At 57.7% G+C, this 25,516-nt stretch overlaps 1 protein-coding gene across 10 annotated transcripts in view; it reads left to right on the top strand.

Moving 5' to 3' along the window:
* RAPGEF1 (Rap guanine nucleotide exchange factor 1) overlaps window positions 1–25,516 on the top strand; it is a 122,245-nt gene that overhangs the window by 73,936 nt on the left and 22,793 nt on the right. For 5 of the 10 annotated variants that reach the window (XM_036218076.1, XM_016133867.2, XM_016133868.2 and 2 more), the window contains 7 exons: window positions 8,306–8,394; window positions 8,999–9,151; window positions 9,631–9,754; window positions 10,162–10,345; window positions 11,443–11,943; window positions 17,039–17,241; window positions 19,521–19,679. In XM_036218076.1, the coding sequence (XP_036073969.1) occupies window positions 8,306–8,394; window positions 8,999–9,151; window positions 9,631–9,754; window positions 10,162–10,345; window positions 11,443–11,943; window positions 17,039–17,241; window positions 19,521–19,679 (1,413 nt within the window). The remainder of the gene's footprint in view (window positions 1–8,305; window positions 8,395–8,998; window positions 9,152–9,630; window positions 9,755–10,161; window positions 10,346–11,442; window positions 11,944–17,038; window positions 17,242–19,520; window positions 19,680–25,516) is intronic. The other 5 variants (XM_036218081.1, XM_016133874.2, XM_036218078.1 and 2 more) reach the window with 1 other exon arrangement.

Here is a 25,516-nt window from a genome sequence, read left to right on the forward strand (position 1 = left end):
GAGATGTTGGCACGTTCCTTGAAACTGACTCACCGTTTTCAAGTAACTCATTCAGTTGTTGAATGGAATGTTTTTTGAAGGGTTGAAGTGCTTTAAAAACAGTTGCTTTGTTTTTGTCCCTGAATGGGTAGTACCATTTATTATTTAAACCTCCATATAAATGTCATTTGTTAGCTCTGTAACCTTGAGCAAGTTATTTCTCTGAGTTTCAAGTAGGTTTTTAATACATACCCTGAAAATTTGAAGAAAGATTAAGTAAGATAATATATATAAAGTACCTGGTAAATGCTCAGTGCCCAGGAAATGGGGCGTACGTGCTGTTAACTGTAGTGATGGTAGTTTCTGGAACAGCTCACGTTTACCAACTTGACAGTGATCGTGGCTCTTTTCCATGTCATTTGACAAATCTCAGGTAAAAAATAAACCTCTGTTATGTCCACCCCAGGTGCTTGAGCGCGGCAGCCCAAAGCCCAGGGATCACAGTGACTCTCCAAGGAAGGAATTTCAAGGCCCTCACTTTCCCATTTCTGTAGGAACCACCGCAGCCTGGGGCCTGGCTCTTGGAGGACCAAGCTCCTCAGAGTCACACAGATGCCCGCCCCAGTGTGTCCTTTCGAAACCAGCACCCCAGCTCTTCCTGGCTCTGCAATTTAAATTTCAGCTTTTCCTCTGATCTCAGTCAGACGTACAGCTTCATACTCATCTCCCCAGACTCTGCTCTGCCGTCTTCACAGACCTTCTAGAGGTTTCCATCTTCTGGCCTAGAGCCTCTTTCCCTGACCTCCAACCCCTGTGTCCCCCATGCACATTTTTTTTTTTTAATTAAAAGAGAAAAAGAAAAGCCTCACCTTGGCAGCCTCGGGTGAAGCTGGAATCCCTGCAGTTCTGTCCCCACCCAGGATTCACTCTACACAACAGGAGCATCTGGGAAGAAATGTTTTCCTGACTCTATCAGTTAGAATCAGGCTTAACTGGCTCTTAAAACAGGGAACTTTATTTCTCATTCAGGTGTAAGAAGCCCAGAGATAGGCTGTCAAGGCTAGCATGGCATTTTTACAGAAGGGTCACGGCGTGGCCTTCTCCCCTTGCTTTGCTGCCGTCCTGAGCACAAGGACGCTACCTCATGGGCCAGAGCGGCTGCTCAGCCCCCATCCGTCATGACTGCATTTTAGCCAGCAAGGAGAAAGAGAGAGTAGGAAGCAACGCCTTCTCCGTCTAAGGATGCTTTCTTACAGGCCTCACAAGACGGCCACTGGGGTTCTGTTGGCCAGAACTCGGACACGTGCACAGCTAAACTTCTTTTCATGAAGAAAAACAGACCTCGTGGGGCAACCAGCCGTCCGCCACACTGACATTTCCAACAAGCCATCTCTTTTTATTCATCATTCAGCCTGTTTTTAAATTTTTGCATGAAAAATTTCAAACATTTGCCAAGAAGAGAACAGTGTAATGAAGCCCGTCCCGGGGCCCGCACAGTCGTCCACTCGTGGCCTGTCTGGTTTTGTCAACACCCCCACCTAGACGCACATCCCAGACCTCACGGCCCCTCTTGGTTAATGACTTAGTCCGTGGCTCTGGAACACGGCAGACCTTTCCTGTAAAGGGCCAGATAGCAAACATTTTCGGCTTCTCGAGCTACCCAGGGTCTCTGTTGCATATTCTTTGTTTGGTTTCTTAAATTGAATTTTCTTTAACAAAGCATTCTTACCTGGTGGGTGTTAGCGAGCCCTGGGCTAGATCAGGCCTGCAGGGTGTAGGCTGCTGCCTTTATACAGTTTTCAATTCAGGATCCAAAGGAAATCCATACACTGCGATTGTTAATATGCAGCATCAGGTTTCTGCTGCTCTGTATTTTACTCCTTGCAACTTACTTGTTTTTTTAGTAAGTGTTATTGCTCCTAAAAGTCTCCCACATTCTGGATTTCACTGCCGACATCTGTGTGGTGCGACTTAACATGTTCCTCTGTCCCTTGAATTTCCTGTAGAACCAGAGGCTGAGTCAGACTCAGGGTTTCATGTTTAGAGGAGTGCTTCCAAGCAATGCCCTGTGCCCCCATCCGGAGGCCCCTTCCCTTCTGACATTCGTGGATTGGCGGTTATTAGAAGAGGCGACCCGCTAATTCATTAGCGGTTGCAAAATGATGACGTTCTCATTCTTTCTGCCATTCTTTCATCATTACTAACTGGAATACGTCTAAAAGAGAGACTTCCCATTTATGGTTATCCTGAGTTCTCCTCCTCAGAGCAAAGGCAGGTGCAATGCTTGATTCACCCTGTTAGTTATCAGGATCAAAATAGTGAGTGTCTGCTAGCATCCACTAACATGACCAAGGATTTGAGGTTTTTGGAATATTTTGACCTCATGAATTTAAATATACTCGATGTGTTCTGGGCATTGCAGATACCCTTGGTAGCACCCAGGCCCCGTTTTTGACCAGCCAAGGCTTTGGCTTCCTCAGGCCGTCTCCTGCGTTCATTTCGACCTGCCCTAGAAGCCTTCGGTTGTCGTCTCACTTTTCCCCAGGTTCATCTTGTGCTCGCTTTGTTATGGATCTGTTTGCTTGTGTAGGCAACGGCTTTATCGAGACATACTTCCTATGCTGTGCGGCTCACCCTCTTCAGATGTGCCGCGTAATGATTCAGAACGCGCGGAGGTGTGCGGCCGTTCCCACGTTCCGTCACCTGGGAAAGTAGCCCCGTACCCTTGACACCCGCCCGTGCTCGTTTGTCCGCAGCCCCGCCCCCCACCCCCAGCGACCACCGCTCACTCCGAGGATTCACCTGTTCTGGACCTTTCACGTAAATGGAGTCATGCGCTCTGTGGCCTCCGGGGACTGGCCTCTGCCACTTAGCTCCGTCTCTCTAAGTTCGTCCTCGCCGCAGCACGTTTCAGTCCTTCGTTCCTCCTTCCCTGCCGAACAGCGTCCCCCCGCGGGGACACGCCATGCGTTAGTCAGTCACGGACGTCTGGGCATTTGAGCGGCTTCCGCCTTTCGGCAGTTGTGAATAATGCTGCCGTGAACATCCGTGTCCGGCTGTGTGTGGACGTGTTTTTATTTCTCTTGGGTGTACACCTGGGAACGCGGTCGCTGGGTCACAGAGTGGCTCCGTGGTGGCCCTCGTGACAGACTGCCAGACTCCCGGGCAGAGCACGGGGAGCCAGTCCCCCCGCAGCCTCGCCAGCCCCCGTCGGCATCGGTCGTTTCGATCAGGCGTCCTAGTGGGTGTGAGGTGCTCCCTCGCTGTGGTTCTGATTTGCATTTCTCTAATGGCTAATGACGTCGAGCATCTTTCCGGGTGCCTGGTGGCCATTTTATATCTTTGGAGAAATATCTATGCAACCCTTTGCCCATTTTTTAATTGGGTCACCTGTCTTTTTATTGTTGAGCTGTTAAGTCGTCTCATACACTTACCACAGAACTGGAATCAGCCATTCCTTTAAGGAGAGCTGGTTCCTTTTCTTGGAAAGTGGTGTTTAGAGACCACACTCCTAGGCCGTAAGGGTCCTCGATGCTGCTGAGTGGTCGCATGTTGCGTTTCTTTAAAACAAAGCACATCTTGAGTTTATGGTAGTTCTTCCCGTTCACATTCAGGACCACCGGGTTTTCACTTACACTCTTCCAATTTATATCTTAATTTTCTTCCTCCCACACCGAAAAAATCCCGGTTTTCAATAGTATTGACATAATTGCTCATTTGCTTTTTCCCACAACAGTACACGGTGGTCTCAGAATAACGGCTCCAGCGACTTCCATCAGTGTGATTGTTAAAAATTATTAAAGGCGTTTTGGAGTTGTTTTTGACTTTCAGGTTTCGCACTTATGCCGCATGGTCCTGTGTGGGATTCATGGTTAGGTTCATCTTAGTCATCGTGCCCTTGAGCGATTACCATCTGCGGTGGGTTCAGGGTCCCACTGTTTAGAAAGGAGGCGGAGATAAGGAAGGGAGGAAGGAGGGGAAGAGACGGCTGGTTCGCTGTAGTGGAAGTCTTCCTCCAGGAGCCGTGTGCAAGACACGCTTTCGCGAGTCACACTTCTGTTTCAGTTTCACACATTCAGGGTCGTTAAAACAGTAGGGTAGTTTAAAGTGGGATTTCTCTCTTTCCTCTAATTACCCCTCCCCAACCTATTTTCTGAGCAGTTCACTTAAGTATTTTTGTTTTTTAGTAAACCTGCTAACGTGACGACTACACCAAACATTCACTGCCGTCCATTGGGAGGGCACCAGGGTGTCGGGGCGCACCCCCACCCAGGCGGGCGCGGAGCGGCAGCCCACATGCGCTTAGTTACCGAGGCCAAGAGGAGGTCTGTCGGCCATCTTTAAGCTTCTTTAGGGCCCTTCTCAGGTGACGGCTTCCAGCAGTTTCTGTTTGAGTTGTGACATTTTGCCCCAGCTACGTGCTTTTATCATTTTGGACGCAAAGGTGCCCAGTTTTTAAGTTGCGCCCCTCCCCCCATACAGACCGAGCCCAGGACCACTTCCCTGCGAGTCTCTTCGGTGTCCCGCTTGTGGGGCTGCACCTGATGCCGCCTGGCGGCCGTGGGACTGAGCGTCAACCTCCAGGAGTCGCCCAGCACCTCCGTCCACTTCTGCCCTCGCCTGCTTAGCTCCCTGCCTCTCCTTGACTGTGCAGGAGAAAGAAGGCCTTTCCTCTGTTCTCGGGCTGCCTCTCACCCACTCTGGACGTGGGCAGGGAAGGGCCCTTTTTGTCACGTAAAAGCGTCGCACTGGGGCAGGCCGCCCCTGTGGTTTTGTTATGCCACTCCAGCTACAGGAGGCTCCCCACTGGCCTACGTCCGTGTCCCGAGTGGACGGCTGGGCCTAGGACAGCTGACCGGCACGGAGGTTGCGTCGTGGCCGTAAGCACACCTCTCCCTGGGCTCTGGCCCCTGACCCAGGAGATTCACAGGCCTGGGGGGGACAGAGGATAGGCCATGAGGGGACGTGAACAGGAGCAGAACGGCGCATTTTTCGATTAAAGTGCGCTTCTCTCTGTGCGAGCCCAGAGGACGCCAGCCGTGAGGCGGCGGCGGCCGTGAGGCCCTGTGTGAGGGGGGCAGCGTGGCAGGGAGTCTCGTGTACCCACGTCCCCTCTGCCAGGCTGGGGCTTTGTGTTAGTGCCAAGGAGAAGCCAGGAATGGGTGGGGCTGTTTGTCTCTCACATGGGCTCCAGAGCTGGCCTTGGATGTGTAGAAGCTCATTTAAGATGGAAGAATCCCTGTGATCATTTTCAGTAGCAGTAAAACGAACGTGGAGATAATGTGCTATATATTTAGAAAGATAATTTTCCAAATACCTTTTGGCCTTTGGAAAGCGCTTTGCGGTGAACCGGCAGTTGTGTAGTTTACAGACACATAGTCTGGGGCTGGCCTTCTCGGTCTTTCCTAACCTGTGCCTCGAGAGGGTCGGAGCGCCTGACGTCCCTCTCGGGGACCCTGCCTTCCGTGGGAGGAGCCGGGCAGCTGCCGAGGCGGTTCGGGTGTTGGAATGGCAGCCGGACACGTGCACGTGCTAAGGCTTCCGTCCACAATGGCGAAGGCACGTCCAGACCACAGACCTCCTGGCTGGTCTCCTGGGGCCGCGAGCTTGGCGGGGATAAATGCGAAAAGCTGCCCCCCTTCCGCTCGCGTCCAGCCCAGGCCAGTGAACTGGTGGCGGGAGCGTCGCTGCCACCTCGACGATCGCCGTGGCGTCTTGGAATCCGGCCGCGTGCTTGCACACGCGCCTGTCATTCCACGACGCTTCGGCCTTCGTTCGTTAGTGGAGTTCACCCGGCTGCCTCTGCAGAATGATGACATTCTGGTTATGACTGCTTATGAATCAGGGAAGAATTAGTGGAATTTTTTCCTACGTCAGGGATGCAAGTATGCAGACTTCGTGCTGTTCCTTTGGCCCTGTTTATAAAGGAAAGCGAACGTGAATGCGGGGGTTCCCGAGGCACCCGGGCCTCGCCCTCCCACGCCCCGTGCTGTGGTCTCAGGGGCGACACGCTGGCAGGACGGGCGCCTCCACCCCGCGGGGGGCGCAGCCCTCGCACCTCTCACCGTTGCTCGTCTCCACGCTGTCTGCGATCACCGCCTAGGTAGCTGTTCCCTCCACAGTGGTGAGATGTTAGTTAACGTCTAAATCGTGGTAAGAGGAAAGTACTAACCTTACTCCTCCTAGTACGTGATCCTCAGAGCTCCTAATTCTCCACGTTTCTCTGAGAGCAGACAGACGTCAGCGGTTAAGAGTCGGGTGACACTGGTTCTGGTCACATGGAGTATGCCTTGCCTCATTGATTTTTTAAATTAGTATTTCAGAAGTAATAGATATTCATTGTAGAAAGTTTAGAAAAAGCAGAGGAACAAAAACAAAATAAGGAGTGTTTCATAGCCACGTGTTTTTTTTCTGTATATGTATTCTTGGTTTGGTTTTGTTTCCGAAACATACTGTGCGTACATCGTACATCGGGTACCTCGGGGCTGTTTTTCCACGTAACATTGTATCTCGTTGTCTTTCCATGTCGTCTATGTTCTTGTTGCTGTTCTTGTTGCAAGTTGGCTTTTAATGGCGCTATAATGGTCCTTTGTTTGGTTCTGTCATAATTTTTGTATCAGAACCTAGTATTAAATATTTAATTATGGAATATGGAGTCATCTAATTTTATCTGTTACATATGATGCTGCGATCACCATCCTTAATTTTTACACACATCCGTGATGTTTTCCTTGGGCTAAATTATTATAAAAAGGATGGAGACACTCAAGGCTTTCGACACGCACCAGCTCATGCAGGCACATGCCCAGTCGTCTCTGGCAAGGCCGCCAAGCGGCGCTCCCACCGGCACGCCCGGGCGCTTCCGTTTCATGACCGCCGAGGCTGGAGGCTCACGATCTTGTACCGCGGCTGTCTGCACTCTGTTCTTTCTTTCGGTGCGTTCATCTTTTTTCCAGTTTTTCTGTTTTTGAAAGAGCTCTTGCGCTAGGAAGGATGCTAACTTTCTGCCTCATCACGGAAGTGGTGGTTCCTGCGTGTGCTGTTTTGAGTTCGGAGAGGCTTCGCCTTCCGATTTTGGGACGTGCCGCTGCCTTACCCGCTTGCGTCCGTTGCCACCGCCCCTGTAACTTTCTACATAGACATTAGCGCCGACAGCCTAACAGATCCTGCAGTGCAGTAGCTCTTACCGAGGTGGCCGTCATCAGGAGAAACGGGTAAAGAAGTCGCGAGTTTATCCACACACTGGAATACAACGCGGCAATGAGAAGGAACCAACTGTCCACGCACGCGGAAATGTGGGTGTTCCCCCGAGCAAGAGGAGAGCAGGCTCGTTAGTGGCTGCCTGGCCTGGGAGGGCCACAGGAGGTGACGAGGGACCAGTAATGCGTACAGTCTTTGGGAGTGACGAAAAGTCCTAAAATCAGCAGTGGTGATGGTTGCACAGCTCTGCAGTGGACCGAAAGCCACTGAATTGCACACCCTGCATGGCCGGACTTTATGGCATGCGAATCACGTGCCCATAAAGCTGTTTAGGAAAAGAAGATGGCCACAAAAAAGTACATGCTGTACGGTTCTCCTTATTTCAAGTTCTAGATGGAAGTGAGCTGAGAAATACAAGCTACAGAGAGGCCGGGGCGCGACAGGTTGAGGAGACAGTGGCGGGAGTGCCCCGTATTTTTGAATGGTGCTTCTCGGGGTACGTGCGTTTATCAGAACTCATCAAACTGGGGGAAACACATTCTAATTGGAAAAACAAGTAGCCCTGGTATCATTTCCTCCTCCTCCTCCTCTTCTATTTTAGAAACGTTTCTTAAGTCATGTCTGCTGGGAACATGCCCTTAGTTAACTTTCTGTTCGTCGACAGAGAGCCCAGCCAGTCATCTCGGTCCCAGCCGCCGCCACACCACAACCAGCTCACCGGAGCCAGCGGTCATTAGTGGTCACTGGTGGGCAGTGTCCTGCACGCTGTCTGACGGCCTCAGAGAGCTGAAGGGCAGGGGCCCCCACGCCCAGCCGTGGTCTGTCCTACCGGGAACTTCATTTGTGTGAACTTAGTCATTTTGAGACAGTGGGGTTTGTCACTTCCCCCTTCCAAGAGGAAGTATCTTTGCACATTCGAAACTTCTCGATGTGCTATGAAGGTGTTGGAGGGTAGGGACATTTTGGGAAGTCATGCAGAATACCTAAGTCAAATGATACTTGGGTTTAGGGCGTGTGGGAATCCTCCGGGCACCAAAGCAGGCCGGCAGGGGAGGACAGGCGGCCGACCGACGGGGCGGCCTCGGCCGTGAGCTCGCACATGCCTCACCGCTCTTCTCTCGGGTAGGAGCTGGTCAGGCTCACCACTGAGAAGCAGGGGCGTCCGTCTCCCACAAGCCCCGTGAAGCCCAGCTCGCCAGCCTGCAAACCCGAAGGGTAAGTGCCGACTGCCCCGTCCAGCCCCCGCACTCACCGGCTCTGCCCTCGGGCGGCAGCCAGTGCGGGCAGCGCACGGCCCAGGGTGCGCGAGGCCCGTGCTCCCCTCCCAGCAAGTCCCGCCGAGCGCCGCTGTCATTACAGTGTGCAGAGCTCACACACGCTTTGCCGTGTGCCTGGCCCCGGGGTCCACAGCGACCCCTCAGGAGGCGTGAGCACGCGCCTGCCCGACCAGCCTCCTTCCGTGATCGGAAAGAACTTCGAAGGTTGGGTTTTGGGACTAGGTGAAGAGCCTTTGGCTTTGCCTACTACGAGCACCTGGGACAAATATAAAACAGAAGTTGGAGTGTGTTAGGGAGCCGTTAGACCGTCGCGCCTAAGGAAACTAAGAGGCAGAGGCAGGGTCGGGACTTGGCCAAGTGCCTGCCGTGCATTGGCGACCAAAGCAGACCTGACACCCCACTCCACCGTGGAGCGCGGGGTGCGGCGTCCACCGCTCTGCACCCGGCCCCCGTCGTGCCCCTGCCCTGGTCACCTCTGACCCTCTCCAGACCTGCTTGTGCTCTGTGACCTTCTGTAACCTCAAGTTCTTTTCAATTCTCAGCCAGTCCGAGCTCCCTCTGACGGATCGCGAGGTGGAGATCCTGAACAAGACAGCCGCCATGTCGCCGTCGGCCGAGCTGCCCCTGGACAGTGCCGATGAGGAGGCCGCGCCCCCCAAGCCCCCCCTCCCTGGCATTCGGGTGGTCGATAATAGGTGATTTTCTGTTTTTCTGGCACTCTCCCCTGTGACGTAATTCGATGGGCAGATGCAGCATGAGCTGAGAAGTAGACAGTGCCATTAGGGTAGGAACTTGGAGCCCAGTCGCTTGCTTGGTGGAAGCCATGGAAGTTTGGCCTTCCGGGGCGAGGGGTGCACTCAGAGGCCGTGGGCCAGCCCCAGCGCCCTCCCCTGCCACACACTCCCAGAACTCCCAGCGGCTTGCCTTTCAGCCTCAGCCCAGTGCAAACTGCTCCAATTTATCATGGAAGGAAAAGAAAGGACTTGTCCGATTTTAGTTTTTTTGGCATCGATAGGTTTGTTTTGGCAGAAGGGGAGCAGGATGGGAGTTGCAGGTGTGAAAAGTAGGTGTGAAGTATCTAATAATGAATAATGAATAATTCTGTGCCTTGATATCACTCCAGCGAGTTGTATTTGAGTTGTTTGGTGCGACGGGATTTCTCCTTCTATTCCAGTCCTCCGCCAGCATTGCCACCGAAGAAAAGACAGTCGGCTCCATCTCCCACCCGAGTGGCCATCGTGGCCCCCATGAGTAGAGCCACCAGCGGCTCCAGTTTGCCTGTGGGAATTAACAGGCAGGTGAGCAGCCCATCTGGAAAGGCTCTGGGTTTGGGACTTGACTCCTTCCATGCCGCGTTGGTCACGATGCTCTCCCTCGGACAGGCCGACGTTTCCTCTGTCTCCCCTCTCTCTGCCGGACCAGGCGGACGTTCCCGCGTGGGGGTGGGGGTAGCGGTGGGGAGGCTGGAGCCCAGCGCCGTCTCCTGAGGACACCTGAGCTCAGCCCCAAGGCCCTCCCCGACCACACACTCCGGCCCCCCCCAACTAACGGCTTCCTTCCAGAAGTCACGGACGAGGCGCCCCCGCTCCCATCGAGGACTCAGGCAGTGTTTCCTCCTAGAGTAAATGTGCCGGTTCCCTCTCCCTCGGTCTCTGCCACCATTTCTCAGAAGTGACCGGGGCTTCTTTTCATTTTTCCACACGAGGATTTTGACGTGGACTGTTACGCACAGAGGCGACTATCGGGAGGCAGCCACTCGTACGGCGGAGAGTCCCCCCGCCTGTCCCCCTGCGGCAGCATCGGCAAGCTCAGCAGGTCGGACGAGCAGCTGTCCTCCCTGGACAGGGACAGCGGGCAGTGCTCCCGCAACACGAGCTGTGAAACCCTAGGTGAGCGGCCAGCACCTCTGTCACCGCTGTCTCAGCGTTTCTGGTGGCTTCTGTGGCCGTCAGACAGCGACGCCACTCACTGGCTCTGTGACCTGTGCCAAGTCATTCAAAATCTGGGCCTCGGTTTCCTCATCTGCGCAGTGGAGATGCCCATCTCTGCCTCAAGGAGGTTGAAAGCTTAGGTGAAGTCAGGCTGCAAAACCACCCGGGAGACGCTCAAGTGGTAGCCGTTACTATGGTCGGTCTGTCAGTGTGTAATCTGACTCCCTTTGCTAAAATTAAAAGCCATCTGTGCTCAGAGCTACAGATGAAGGGCGAGCCCCTGACAGCTTCTGACGGGGTGAAAGCAGGTGCGCAGCACGTGCGGACCCCTGGCCAGTGCGGACCGCCCGCGGCGTGGGCCGGGGGGAGTCTGGCATGAAACTTAGGGAGCGTTAAGCGGTTCGTGTCCCATGAGCTAAATATTTCACTTCTGTGAGTTTATCTTAACATAATCAGATAAAAAGCAGGTTTTCTGTCCATGGACATAATCTCAGCATCCTTAGCCAGAGTGATAAACTGGAAGTAGTCTAATACTCAGTGGTAGAAAATCAGACAAATTATGATACATCCATTTGGTGGAATACTATGTAACCATTAAAAATCACTTGTGATCTGTTGATCGGTGGACAAAATCCTAGACCACTTATATAGCATCTTCTAAGTTCAGTTAAAAAAAAAAATCCTGTGGGAGGGGGGAGGCTTTTAAGGAAATATATTAAATTGTAAACTGATGTAGTTAGGTTACGGGATTATGGGTGATTTTTTAACATGGTTTGTTTGCCACATTTTCTACAGCAGTCAAGCATTTTCTTTTAAGACATTCAAAAAATACATGAAAGTACGAAGAATAGGATAGCGAACAGTCATATCTGTTTTTACCGTTATAAGCAGGCAGAAGAATAAAGAATATAAAATAAGGTTCGGGCCCGTCTGGGTGAGACCGGAGACGAGCCTGGTGTCGCTCCGACGAACGGGACGGGTAAAGGCAGGGGGAGGGGCGGCTCCTCTCTGCGGGGTCTGGCGGCTCACACGTGTCTTTCCTGTCCTGCGTGCAGATCATTATGACCCTGACTACGAATTCCTTCAGCAAGACCTCTCGAACGCAGACCAGATACCTCAGCAAGTGGCCTGTAACCTTAGCCCGTTGCCGGAGTCCTTGGGGGAGTCTGGGTCTTCGTTTCTCGGCCATCCTTTCCAGTTGCCTCTTGTCAGCTGTCCCCAGCCAGACGGGCCCCTGGCCCCAGGGCAGCAGAGGGACACACCGCCCGCCCTCCCCGAGAAGAAGCGCCGGAGCGCAGCCTCCCAGACGGCGGACAGCTCTGGCTGCAGGGCGCCCTACGAGCGGCACCCTTCCCAGTACGACAACGTCTCCGAGGGCGACCTGCAGAGCCCGGCCCCGGCCCCCGCCGTCCCCTTCACGCCCTTCGCTGCTATCCCCCCCTTTCAGCAAGGGGCCCCTTCAGCCTCTGTCGAATTCGTGGGTGATTTCACTGTCTCCGAATCAACGGGCGACTCAGAAAAACCGCCGCCTCTACCAGAGAAGAAAAACAAACACAGTAAGCTTTTGTCGAGCTCTCGTCGGGGGGCTCATTCTGGGGCCTGCGTGGCGCCGTGTTTTATTTAAGCGTTAGACCAGAATCAAACCAGTGGTCTCGTAAGTTCATAAAAGATAGGACCGCAGGTACACGGACGCTTCCGGCAGCCTTTGTCGATACTGGTGATCGTTTTTAAAGTCTGACGAGCCGACCCCCACCTTATGGCCTCTATAAAATCTCGGGCCCGGCCCCCACAGAGCCCAGGTGTCTGGCCTCTTGTAGACAGCAGTCAGTTGACCTTCTGACCTGAACAGGTGGTGACACAGAGAAGTGTCCGGGCGTCACAGCAGCATCTAGGTAAAGCGGGGCGGGTGTGCGGATGCACGCAGAGCTTCCCGCAGCCCCAGAGGGGCTTCCTCAGCATCCCTGGAAGTGGGTGGGGGCGGGGCACTCACAGAGATCCCGGGTGCAGCCACAGAAAGTCACATAATGACCTGGAATCCGAGGCGGCGTGAGGATACCTCTTGGACCAGACATTTTACTACACAGAGTTACAGGGGCCCAGGGATAGAGCTGAAATTTTGGATTTTTGTAGTTTGAATATTTCCCAACTGTGAATTTGCCATCAAATTCCTAAGTTGAGTTCTGCTGGATACTGTTTCTTCGGCCAGCTCCCCAACCGCTCCGCGTCGCCCGCCTCTCTGGCGCTGCCCTCTCCCCACTCCGCTAGCACAGCTCTGCCTTGTCCTCGGGCGGACCTGCCGTCCCCTTTTGGATGGGCATGTGGCCGCATCAGCCCCGCCGCCCCGGCACTCGCCGGCCTCAGGTGAAGCATCCAGCGGAAAACTTCTACGAAATTGAACTTCTATTCCAAATTCCCCAGTGAGAGCGTCTGGTTGGCCCTGCCTAGGGTGGCCCACTCTCAGAGAAGGGGAGACCTGGCCGGTTAGACACGGCGGGGGTGCCCTGACAGCCAGCTGGGCGGGCCGTGGAAGGGGGCAGCCACCGAGGGTGTGACGTGTGCCCCAGCTCCTCACTGGGTGTCACCCAGCGTGTGTAATGGCCTTGGCGGTGTGGCCCCCCAGCTGGGAGGAGAGAGCTGGCTCTGGGAAGCTAATGATGTCATTGCCATCTGCCGTGTACACTGGCTCATTAGCAACCAGGGCACTCGAGGAGGAGGGAGCAGCAAACGGCCCTGCCAGAAACATTTCCCCCCGCGCCGCTCCCTCTGCGCGGGCGGACGTTTCCAGAGCCGTCGGCCTCTCCCGTCCCCCAGCTGCCCGCGCCTGGAGCAGCCGGTCTGGGCGCGCGCCCTTTCCTAGGCGTCCTCTGAAGCCGAACTTGGGGCGGGACGGCGTCCGTGCGGACTGCAGCGGATGCGTGGCGCTGTGGGCCCGGGACCCGAGGGCCTTCTCTGCCCGCTTGTAGAACAGGTGCGGGCGGCGGGGCTGCGGGCGAGGGAAGGACGGGAACAGGCGGCCGCTGCTTCCTTTGAAAGGCCGCGAGTCTTCAGGGCCTGAGACATTTCTATTAGTTTAGGCTTTATCGCATCCATCACTGTCCGTAGCATTTGTGCTATAAACCTTTAAAAGCTACGGTGTCACGTGCCCTGGGCTAAAGCTTCGCACACCCTGCGGTCTTCGGTCCTTACTACCTGGCCAGAGAGGTGTCATTAACTCCCATTTTATAGGTGAAGAAACCAGAGTTCAGAGGAACTAAGCCTTTCCCAAGGTCAAGAGCATGTGGGCTTCGGAGCAGGCCCGCGTGCCAGCACGGACCCCGCCTGCTGCGCCGAGGCGGGGAGCGCACACCCAGGTTCCAGTGGTGGCCCCACGCAGCTGGCGGGAAAGGATCTCAAACTTGAGGCTCTTCAGGGCTTGGCCCTAATCTTAAGTTCACTCATCACTCCCCGAGAGGACCCCAGAGAGTTCCGGTCTGTGACCTCATGGGAACTTTTCAGAGTTTCTTCGAGGGGGAGGCGAGGACAGGCATCGGCCTTCTGTTCGGCTGACGCTGACAGCTCATCCGCATGCATCCCAATGTCACAGATGCCTCCTCACTCAGCCGCTCCGGTCCCCTGCAGGTCCCCAGGCCCCAGTGTCGAGGGCAGCCCCCCCGCCATCAGCCTGCCAAGCTGCTGTGGTCTCGGGGCCTTTGAGGTGGTCTGGGCCTCCTCGTTTCTAGAGGTCGCGACTGCCCCCCTTGTCCCTGTGTGCTTGGCTAGCAGGTCTCCACAAGGACTTCAGCATCAGGAGGTCACGTCTCACTGAAGCTTCCTGTCGCGGTCGTGCACGGGCTTAGGGAGCAGTAGGCAGGCGTTCGGGGTCACCTTCGTGGCCTTGCGTCTTCCTCTGGACCCCACTGGGGTCGGATGCGCAGCATTGAGGAAAAGGCACTGTAGGGCCTGCGGGGGGCTCTGAGCTGCGCTCTTAGCAGCAGCGGCAGCTGATCTTACGGGGGGGGGGGGGCATCTCTCCCTGCCTGCCTTTTCTGGCCAAGTTCACTCAGTGTGTGTGGGAGTGGGAGCTAAGATGCTCTTATTGGTTATTTTAAATAAAGAGGGTGACTTTGAACCGCCCCTCAGTGAAGGGTGCCAGAGAGACATACCTGGAGAAAGGCATTTCCTGTCTACCTTGACCCCGAGGGAGGTACAGAGGAGGTGATCTCCCTCCCTTTGTGACTGCCTTTCTCAGCAAGGCGTCTCTGTCCTCCTTTAGTTCTCTGACAGGCTGAGGTCTCCAGTTAAACCCCCGACTCTGCAGTTATTTGAAAACACGAGATTCAGCCCTGCATAATCGCCCTTGCCATTTTTTCTTGCTGTCTGCATCTCAGCTCTGCCCAGCAGGTGCTCGTGGCACTTGTGACGTGACCCAGGGGGGAAGCACTCAGGATGGTGGCTTAGGTCCCGGCCATCCGTCCATCTGCCACACATGGACTTAAGTTCCTTTGCTTCCAGACGCGAGCCCCTTCTCTTTCCAGCTGTCGTCACCGCTTGAACCGCCCCTCAGTGTGTGCGCAGCATCTCTGTAGGGAGAGGCGAGGACAGTGCCCGCTCCTCACCAAGGTGTCAGGGGCACAGCAGTGCCTTCCGTCCAGGCACTGGCACTCACGTGTGCAGGGACCGTCCCAACGCCTGGGTGCTTGCTTCCTCTGCTGCTGGAGGAAGGGGAAGGCAGTGCCTTGACCTAGACTTTGCTGTCGGGGATGTCAGGTGCGGGGTCCAGGTCACCGAGGTGATGGGGATTGGAGAAAGGGCTTCTGCCCCCCGCCCAGCCTTCACGGCTTCGTAAGCACGCCAGGCGACTGGCACGGTCCGCTCCAAACTGCTGCGTCTCCCAGAACCCTCTGGAGCCTTCAGAAGGGCCTGGCTCTGTAGGTGGGACTCAGATCGCCAACCCCAGAAGTCAGGAGTAAAGTACACAGATGCCACCACGTGAGGTCTGAGGGCTCCACACCTGCCCGTGAGGAGGAGACCGCTGAGACGTGCCAGCTGGGCGGGTGACATCCCTGCTGTCCTCTCCTGGGAGGTCTCCTAGTGGGTGCCGCCGTGCTGCGAAGGCCAGGGGTTCGGGCCGCTCCACGGCGAGGCAGCAGCTTGGCGTCGGATGGCGGCGATGGCCGGGGCCGCGGGTCCCGAGAGGGTTTCCAGCGAGAGGGTGTGGTGCGCACGTGTGAGCTCTGGCGCTTTTCTGCCCTTTGCCCTCTCCCGAGGGTGTGCGAAGCCCCGTAGCGGGAAGGGGAGGGCTGAGTGTGGCCGTCGCTACTTCTTGCGCTCCGTGGTGCTTTCGCAGGCCCCTGCCCAGGGCCTCAGTAGCAAGTAGCAAGTCAGCAGGTGGGGACGGGTGTTCCCTTCATTCATTCATTCTACCAGCATTTGTGGACGCCGGCGTGTGCCATGCACTAATGATTCAGCAGTGGACAGGACACGCAGAGCTTCGACTTGAGGGAGAGGCAGTAAAGCTTGTTGCGTCTGCTTTGAAGATATGCCCTGAGACCTTCCAGCCGAGCAGCCACGGCGGTCCAGATTGTCCTCACAAGGCAGAGCAGCTCCAGGCACACCCGCGGGACCCTTCTGGCCTCCTTCCGAGCCCGGTTCACACAGCCGCACCCCCTCCTGGGAGACAGGCTCGTCTCCCTCACTCCTCCCTGGCCAGCTGTGCTCTGCCCCTGGAGCGTCCCCCTGGGGCCTGAGTGTGGAGGGCTCTTGCCCGCTCACATAGCTCATCCACGTTCTAGAGAAGCACCCCCTTCGCTGTTGTGCACGGGGCGCGTCTCTCCCCCGATGTCCCCCCCACCACGAGATAGTGCCCTCTTCCCCGGGTGGGGCTGCGTCCCACGCGGTCAGAGAACTCGTTTTCCCGGCGTCTGAAGTCCCCGCAGCCGAGCCAGTGCCCAGCGCGGAGTAGGTGCTTGGTGAAAATGGGGGGAGTGGAAAAGACCCCCAGGTGGCTCCCAGCCACCTGCGGGGAGAGCTGGGGAGGAGCGCACGGGAGGGGAGAGCCGGGCCACATGCGGGCATGGGGGAAGGCGGCGGCGGGGCTGAGCGAGGGGAGCGGGGTGAGGGGCGCGGGGCGGGCCAGCTGTGCCCCCCGTGAGCCCGGCACAGGCCCTGCCCCTCAACGTGCCCGGAAACCCCCAAGGGCTTTTCAGCAGGGCGGCGAGGTGCCCCCGTGCTCTGCGTAACAGCCTTGGCTGCTGAGAGCAGCTCGGGTTCCCAGCAGCCCCGAGCGGAAAGTGCAGAGAGTCCCACGTGTCCCTGCCCCCGCACGCACGGCCTCCCCGCTGTCGCCGTGCCCACGGCAGGGAGCCTGCGCCGACACGCCCTTGTCGCCGGGCCCCACGGCCGGGGGCCTCCCTCCGGGTGCCGGGCACGTGTCCGCCACTGTGGCGCATGGCGGGGGCCTCCCTCCGGGTGCCGGGCACGTGTCCGCCACTGTGGCGCATGGCGGGGGCCTCCCTCCGGGTGCCGGGCACGTGTCCGCCACTCTGGCGTCGCACACCGGGCCTTCGCCGCCCTGGCTGCTGGCTGGCGGGAGGGGCGCGGGTGGGGGCCCTCACAGCCAGCTCCCCCGGCCCGGAGCGCGCGAGGCTGCCACCCACCCTCTCTGCCCCGCAGTGCTGGCCTACATGCAGCTGCTCGAGGACTACTCAGAGCCGCAGCCGTCCATGTTCTACCAGACGCCGCAGAACGAGCACATCTACCAGCAGAAGAACAAGCTGCTCATGGAGGTGTACGGCTTCACCGACTCCTTCAGCAGCGCCGACGCCCCGCAGGACCTGGCGCCGCCCCCCGCCCTGCCCCCCAAGCAGCGGCAGCTGGTAAGTGGCCCCCCAGCTCCTCCGCACGGCCGAGCCCTCCAGGTCCCTGGGACCGAGAACCTCTTTCCCCTCCGGGCCAGGACCCGTGGGTGCTTTCACTTCCCTGACGAGCCCACGCATGGCCTGCCCCTGCTCTGCCATGCCCCCTCCCGCCCCCGGGGGTGGTGGCGCCTTTCTTTCCCAGGCCAGCCCCATGCAGCTGAGACGGGCTTGTACTCAGAATGTTTGCTTTCTCTGCTGACAGTCTCTTGCATTTTTTTCTCACTTCTCTGGCTCCAATATAGACCTCCCAGAAAGGAGAGACTCCATCCGAGCACAGGGCATGGTCTGTGTAGGGCCATCTGTGGCCTTGATTTGCATAGTGGGCCCGACTGTGTAGAGTGACTTGCATCCACCCTGGCCAGGGATGCCCCCAGGAAAACAAGCTCTATTGAGGCAGGAGGGCTCTGAACAGAGCCGCTTTGTGCTTCAGGCCCAGCACCCTTCCTCCTCTAAGAAAAACACCTCCTGTGTAGGGACTCCATGGAGTTCATGGAGCTCAAGTCCACGGCCTCCTGCCTGCCAGGGCGGCCTGCGGGATCCTGGGCCCGGGCGGGAGGGCAGGTCGGGCGTGCCTGCTGCCTGCCTCTAAACCTCGTCCTGCTCACCGAGTGGACCCTGGGTCTGGCATCCCGGCACCCCACCCAGGCATGCTCCGCAGGACAAGTACACCCCCAAGGGGGAGTCAGGATAAGTACACCCCCCAGGGGGAGTCTTGTCTTTTTCAGAGCTGCATGTGCTCTTTCGCTTGTATGCTGGCCAGTCTGGTAGCATTTTAACCAAAGAGGGGACCAGTGTGGTGGCTGGGCCATCCGTCATCCATTGTGAGAGTACAGGAAGGTGCTGCCCCGGGTCTCCTGGGAGGCCCCCGAGCTGCAACTTGCAGCCACCTGGGGCTCAGCAGTTCTCTGGTGGGGCCCCGAGCCTTCGTGCGTTCCATGGGCGCGGGGCCGACCAGCAGGACCACAGCCAGCCTCTTGAGAGACAGCCCGTCTCGCAGAGGAAAAGCCCTGGGTTCCATTCCTGCCAGTGGCTGGCCGTGTCTCACGAATCGCGCTTAAGGTCTGAGTTCTTCACCTGTCCTGAATGTGAATGTAAATTGCTCCGAAAATACTTCAAAGAGGCTTTTACCAGGGAAATATAAGTGCCTGCCCCAGGGACCCCTAACCTAAAATGTTTGATTTCAACAGCCGAGCCAGATTTCATTGAGATTTGAAGTGGCCTCAGCCCCGCCTATGGCTGACCACAGGAGCCCATGGGCCATCCTGGGGCATCTTCTCTGCCATGAGGACCACGGGCCTCTGAGTGTCCGGGGACAGATCCCTCACAAACACACGTGGAGCCAGCCCTTCTGAGCGAGCTCTCTGAACCCATTAACATGCCCGCAGGGTGGCAGTGAGGGGAGCCCCCGGGAGAGGCCTGCCCGGGGCCCAGGAGGCGGGCAGACACCCTGTAGTGAGACTTCCTGTGTGAGACTTGCCTTTCGTGTGGTTTCACATGACCCTCCTTACATTTTCAGTAAACTGAGGCCGAGAGAGCTGGAGCAACTTCTCAAAGCCCGTCACTAGAAGTGGAAGGTTTGGAAACACAGCCCGAGTCTGACCGAAGCCCAGGCACACTGCGCGACATGCCCTGTGCCGGCACACCCTCTCTCAGATGGAGGAGCAGGGGTGTCACCCCCTTTTACCCACAAAAATGGGAGTAATGTTACTCCTGTAGGCCCTCGCACGCTGCGGCACAGTTCTAAGAGCTTTGCGTGCATATAGCCCTACACAGTGTTACCCTCATTTTGCAGACAAAAAGTCTGAGGCCCAGAGAGTTTTACCTGGTGCCCAAGGTCAAACAGGTCACAGATGGCAGGGCCCAGGTTCAAACCCAGGCATCCTGGCCGCGGTCTGCACTCTGCTGCCGCGCAACTACGCGGTCTACACGCACAGCCAAGGACCTTGACGCCCTAACAAGTGCAAAGACCAGGGCTCACACCCTGGGCCACTGTCCCCTTCTGGCAGGCACAGGGTATGGGTGCAGTTAGCTTTGACTCTCGTAAGGAAGCGGAGGAGGGCACTTCTCGTCCAGGTAGCCTTCCGCAGGCCTCTCTGATCTCTGAGCTGGGCCAAGAAGCCATCCGTCCAGAATGCCCGAGCGGCTAGGTAGCAGCCTGCTGAGCCTCGATGCATACACGCCTGACTGTTCTCTGCTCTTCCCTCCGTCCCTGTCCTCTCTCTCGTCCCTCTGTCCAGCAGGCCTCCTATGCTGCTTCTTCCTTCTCCTCTGTCTCCTACTGTGTCCAGCAAACTAAAGTGGCCTTCACCCCCGAGGACGGCAGTGCCACTCAGGGCATCAGTGTGTCCGTCTCTAACTCCTTTCTCAGCCGGCACGGCAACGTCCCTGTGCCCTCGGTGAGTCGCTCCCTGCCGCTCTGTAAATGGAAACTGGTGAACGTGAACTTCGTTTGCAGCCTGTGCCTCCCGACGTGGGTGCTGCCGCCCCTTGCTGACTCTGCCCTGGGTGGGAAGAGGTGTCCAGGATGGTCCTCTGTGGCCCGCGTGAGTGGGCGGGGCAGGGGTGGGGTGGAGAAATGGTAGTGGTCACACTTGGAGCGTTATCGCGCAGGCATAAGTGGGCAGAGATGTTTTGGCCTTTTCTGATCTTCCCTTGGGCCTTGGGTCAGCGCTTTAAGTGTTCTGTGGTTAAAAAGGACTATTTCTCACATGGGAAGCAAGGCCATGGAGAGCAGGCTTTTCCGGGGCCTGACAAGAGTTTGAGTCGGAGGGCTGTGTCAGTTAGCTTTTGCCGTGTAACAGACCACCCCAAAACTTAGTGGTTTAAAACAACAGTACCTTAGGACACAGGTCCGTGGCGTGAGTGTGCTGATGTGGCCCAGGTGCAGCTGACTGTGGCCGGGGTCGCTAACATCTCTGACTCCGCAGCCGGGACGAATGGGCTGATAGGGCCAGAATCCACGTGCCCCATCGGCCTCCGTCAGGCCAGCCCGGGCCTGTCCACGTGGCAGCTGGCAGAGGTCCAGGGAAACGAATGGGAGCGTGCAAGGTGTGTTCAGGCCGAGGCTCAGGGTGGCACCCCGTCACTCGCACTGCACCCTCTTGGTTAACTCACACGGCCAGCCTAGGTTCTGTGAATAGAGAGGTCAACTCTGCCTCTTGGTGGGAGTTGCTGCTAAATCACAAGGCACAGGGACTTGGCGACAGGAGAGGGGAGAGTTGTAGCCATTTTTGTAAATGATTTACTTCTAAAACTTAGAGGAGAGGCCACTCGCACTTCAGGAGGCGCAGCGTCTGTCTGTTGTCTTTCGCTGGAATTTCTGTCCAGAAATCTTAACAGCCGTGATCCCCCTGTAATCTGTTCGAATGAAACAGCAGCAGGAGCCTCAGCTCGGCTGCACTTAAATTTGCCCTCACGTGATTCATTTATCCGCCCGGACTCAGTTTCTTTTCTTCGGGATTATGCTTTTACGTGCCCGTTACTTGGTGAACGTGAGAGTGAGGTAAAACCATAGGAAACTGGCACACGCGTCTAAGCTTAGAGAGTCGTCGCCGTCGCCCTTCCTCTCGGGGAGTTCCGGCTTCTCGCCTCGGCTCTCCGCTAAGTCCGTGCAGAGGGCTTGGGCAAACGGCTTGCCCTGCTCAGACTTCCCTCCGCCCTCCAAACCGATGACATTGACCTGGTGGCCTTCGGAGGCCTCCCCAAGCTCGGGATCCCAGCGTGGCCTTGTCCAGTTTCCATCTTTGGGAACTGTCTGCTAGCCGGGTTAAGGTGGTCCTGCCAGTGCCGGGGAGGGGAGGGGGAGACCTTGCAGTGCACCCCACCGCGGGCTGCAGGGCCTGGCACCGCGCAGCCCTCAGCAAGCCCGCGCTTCTCCGGGAAGGCTGCACGGCCCCCGCCCGCCCCGCACAGACACCCTCTGCCCCCGCCCGCCCCGCACAGACGCCCTCTGTCCGGCAGGCGCTTCTGGCAAAAGCTCCTGTCACAGATTGTGCGGAGCGTGGCCTTCACACAGTCCCGGCTCGTGACTGTGTTTTCTCTCTCTGTGAACAGAAAGTAAGTGTGAGTTATCTTAAGAGTATCTACAATATCCCTTTTGGGCAGCTTGGGGTTACAAGACTGCCAGTGAACGGGACTGTTTGCTGCAGAGTTAAAGACAACGCGAAGGCATTTTAATTAAGTTTGGGTGTGAGAATGTCGTGGGAGCAGAGGGAGTCTGCGGCATCGCGTGCTGGAAACCCCGCGTTCTCAGCACCAGCTCCACGAAGGAGCCCACGAGGACAAGCCGGGCAGGCGCCCCCGCCCCCGCCCCCGCCGGCCGCAGGAGTCCTGAGCGGCGTTCGGCATCCGATAGGCCACAGCCCCGGAGGAGTGAGTTCGTGTGGTGCCGCCCTGTTCTTCCCGTGGTTTCTGCGTACGTTCCACGATGAGTGCCAGCCAGAGGCGGCCATGCTGCCAGAGCAGCCCTTTATTCCCGGATCTCTTCGTTCCGTCGTTCCTGGGCCTGTCTTCAGTCCAGCATGGAATTCGAGGCGGGTGCCACTTGGAGTACAGCAGATGTCAAACCCGAAGACACCTCACATTGTTCTTGGCTCAGGGACCCGTGACTCCTATCAGAAGAGTCTAACCACCTGAAACCCTCTTGCCAAGGGATGCTGTAGAGCGGTAAACTCGTATTGACCAGTTTTAACCGCAGTGGGTGCTGAAAGCCTCCTCATTCACTGCCCCCACGACCCCGGGGTGCGTTTAATCCGACAAGCGCAGGGCCTCTCCTGACGCGCGTCAGGCAGCAAGAAGGTTCCGGAGCCGGGAGGGCGGCCGCGTCGTCCTCACGGAGCGCTTGCAGCTCAGCAGGCAGAGTCGGCAGGAAGGGGGCGTGCACCGAGGCGGCCGTGACGGCACCATGGGCCCGTGGGTGGCGGAGCCGCTGCACACGCAGGCAGAGCTCTGTGGGAGAGGGGGCACTTGAGCTGTGGCTCGAGGGACAGGTCGGATTTGGGGGAGATAAAGTTAGCGAGTCAGAGATGTTCGCACCGAGGGACCCGCCTGAGGATGGGGCCCGGGCGGCCCAGCATGCAGCCTGGGAGGTCGCCTGGCACTCAGGGCTGAGGCCGCGGCAGAGCCGCCTGAGGGCAGTGCCCACGCCATCCCTCAGTGTGTCCTCAGCCGCCCCTGCGCCTTCGCCAGCGCCATCCGCGTGCGGGGCGCTGCCCCCCGGGGCTCGGGCCAGGCTTTCACCGGTCCCCCCTCCCCACCCCCCGCCTGCCGTGTGTCCCCCTGGCGTTTCCGGCTCCCGTTCCTGGCCAGTGCCCCCTCTTGGCAGTGCTGCGCTGGGCCCGCCTGGCGGCCTCGTTCCGTGCAGCGTCAGCACCCAGTCCACACCTGCCCCCTCCTCGGAGCCGCGAACGTGCGCACAGACAAGCACCCAGGTCGGGGCAGGGAGGCCAGCCGGACAGAGGGCGTCCGGGGCACTGGGGAGTGACCGTGAGGCAGGGAAGGTGGGAGAGCCGGGCGCGGCCTCCCCCCACCCCGGGGTGCGAGGCAGCCACCTTGTTCTGTTCCGACTCCCTTGGCCTCGGTGTGCCGGCCCGGGGGGCTGCTGGTGCGTGAGCGCTGGGCCCTCCTGGAAACAGCTCTCCGACGCGGTGCCCGGGTCCCCCTCGCTGCCCCGCATGGTCTCCGAGGCCTGGTCACCGCCTGCTGGCGCCACGGCCAGTCACCTTCCAAGCACTGCAGCCGGACCGAAGTGCCGCCTCGTCACTGCAGACCCAGGTCCAGCGTTTCCAGCGTCTTCCGAGGCCTCGCCGGCTTCTGCCCACCCGGCCCTGTGCCCGTGACGTGGGTGTCCCCCGCTTTCTCCCGGCGCTGACTCCTCGCCGCTGGCCCGTCCTCCTCCCCACGTCGTCTCCTCACTTGTGTGTAGACCTCAGCGCGCCGCCCCCAGCTCACCAGGCCTCCGTTTCCCCGCCTGTCCGGTGGGGGCACGAAGCCGTGAGGACTGGGGACGCGCGTGGGAAGAACGTGAGGCGTGCGAGGCGCACGACCAGCCGCCCGTGGGGCGGCGGTAACACGACCGTCGCCGTCGCCGCGTTGGGAGGGCGTCCCTGTGTGTGTAAGTCAGGCTCTTTGTCTCGAGGGTAGCAGCCCTGTGAGGGCAGGGCTGGGCTCTGTGCGTGCTTGCGGCCTGGGCACGTAGCTCAGGGCCGAGCCAGCGAGTGGCAGGCGCTCCGTGACGCCGAACTGACCAGAAGGCTCTGGCTTCGCCCAGGAGCAGTGAGCGGTGACCGGGGGCCCTCCGGCTCCCTCCCGCCACCCTTCATCACGCCCATCCTCCCTGCCTCCCAGCATCTCACTGGAATGCCCCGACGGCGACTCGGCAGTCACGCCTCACCTCTCCATTCCCGTGCGTCAGATGCCCTGGACCCAGGCTGCGGCCAAGAAGCCTGCGTCTTCCTCATTTTCCTTTTCTGCTGACCCAGGAGGCTCTGGCCGCTGGCCGTCTGGCCCAAGAGTTGCACAAGAACTTCCTTTCCTGTCTGCAGAGCGTCTCGGTGTTGTTCGCCCCCGCCGACCCAGGGCGCTCGTGTGGCCAGCGCTGCCTCTGAAATGCGACGTCTGCATTCGATCCCACTTTGAGCCTCAGCCTGGCCTCGTGGAAGGAGACACATGTGGACGAGCACCCCCCCGGGTTTCTGGGACCCTCAGGGCCGAGTGTAGGGGCCCCCATGTGTGGAGAGCCAGCCCAGAGGAAGCGGCTGCCGCCAGAGCCCAGGGACGAGCCGGCCTGGCCTGTGTGGACAGCAGGGCCACTGCGGGAGGCAGGACTGGCCGCAGCCCAGCAGCAGGGCCAGAGCTCGGAGAGCCGCACCTCGGGGGCTCACAGAGCCACCCCCGTGACTGCGCCTTTCTGCCCCTCACTCCTCAGACGCTTCTGTTGATGCCGTTGCATCTCAGGTGGTCCGTGCCCCCCGGCCAGCTGCAGACACAGGGCACTGCAGGTGTGCTTCCCACCCGTCCACGGCAGTGCAGCTGCTCCCTCGCCACGCCGACTGCTCCCGGGTCCTCGTGAAGGCCACGCAGCGACAGGAACCCTGAAGATGCCGTCCACACACACTGTCGCCTGTCTCCCTGTCCAGGGCCCTTCCTGCTGCTCCGTAATGGAGTGCTCACCCCATGTTAGGGGTGGAGAAGCCAGACCAGAGACCATCTGCTCTGAGTCTTAGGTAAGAGCGCAGGTCAGAATCCAGGTCCCCACTCTGAAAAACAGTGTTTAGCATCGACGTTTGTGAAGTACTTAACGGCCAGCAAATAAGTCTGGAGACCCGGGAAGGCGAGGTGAGCGCAGAGGCCACGCGTGGGCAGGCCGTCTGCGGCGCGCTTTTGCCCTTCAGGTTCTGACACATTACACGGCCTAGCTACAGGCTCTAACTACAGTTCTCAGAATAAGGTAAATGAGAGCCCCTGCCATGCTGTTCAGATCCACACCGAGTAGAAACAGTTCAGTCTGATTCCTAGAACTGAATTCAGGTCACTTTTTAATTCGTAGTAAAGCTCTCTATGCAGAGTTGATGCTACTTTAACAATCAGTGGCTATGCAGAGCGCCCTACAGTGTGTTGGAGGTTCTTGCAAGAGTATGATCAGCCGTGAAACCATTGGCCAAAAATGTAGTGTTTCTGAGGACAGTCTTGTGATTTACATTGTTAAGATGTCACATGGGAAGAAAAGTACTTTCTACTTTTACCTGTCCTACTACCTAAACTTCCCTCAAGCAGAAGATTTTTAGTCTTTTGTATCCTTTGTTATAAAATAAGCATTCGAATTTTCAAGTGGTTTTAAAACAAACTCTACGAAGACATTTATTTCGAAAGAAGGTATTTTTTTGACCAGCATGATGCTGACATTGCCCTTCTTCGTAAGGTGGATGCGATCTCAGCAGTCACACCGGAGGACCGCAGGCACGCCCCCGGGCCGGGGCGTCGGCAGAGAGAGCCCCCAGAGTGCGGGTGCTCACTGCTCTTGCCACCTCAGCCACACCGCCTGCCACTCGGCTTTGGAAAGTCATCTTCTGACATTATGTCACGTGTATTTGTTATAAATTAACAGAAGGACCTCAAAGAAGGAAGGTGCCTCTAGGCCTAGGGTAGACCCAAAGGATGCTTTCGTAAACACAGTTAATGGGGGCCAGGAAGGGGAAGGGGAGAGGAGACGAAGCCAGCAGTCTTCCCGTCGGTT

Source organism: Rousettus aegyptiacus, unplaced genomic scaffold, assembly GCF_014176215.1.
Source record: "Rousettus aegyptiacus isolate mRouAeg1 unplaced genomic scaffold, mRouAeg1.p scaffold_m13_p_3, whole genome shotgun sequence".
NCBI classification, from domain to species: Eukaryota; Metazoa; Chordata; class Mammalia; order Chiroptera; family Pteropodidae; genus Rousettus; species Rousettus aegyptiacus.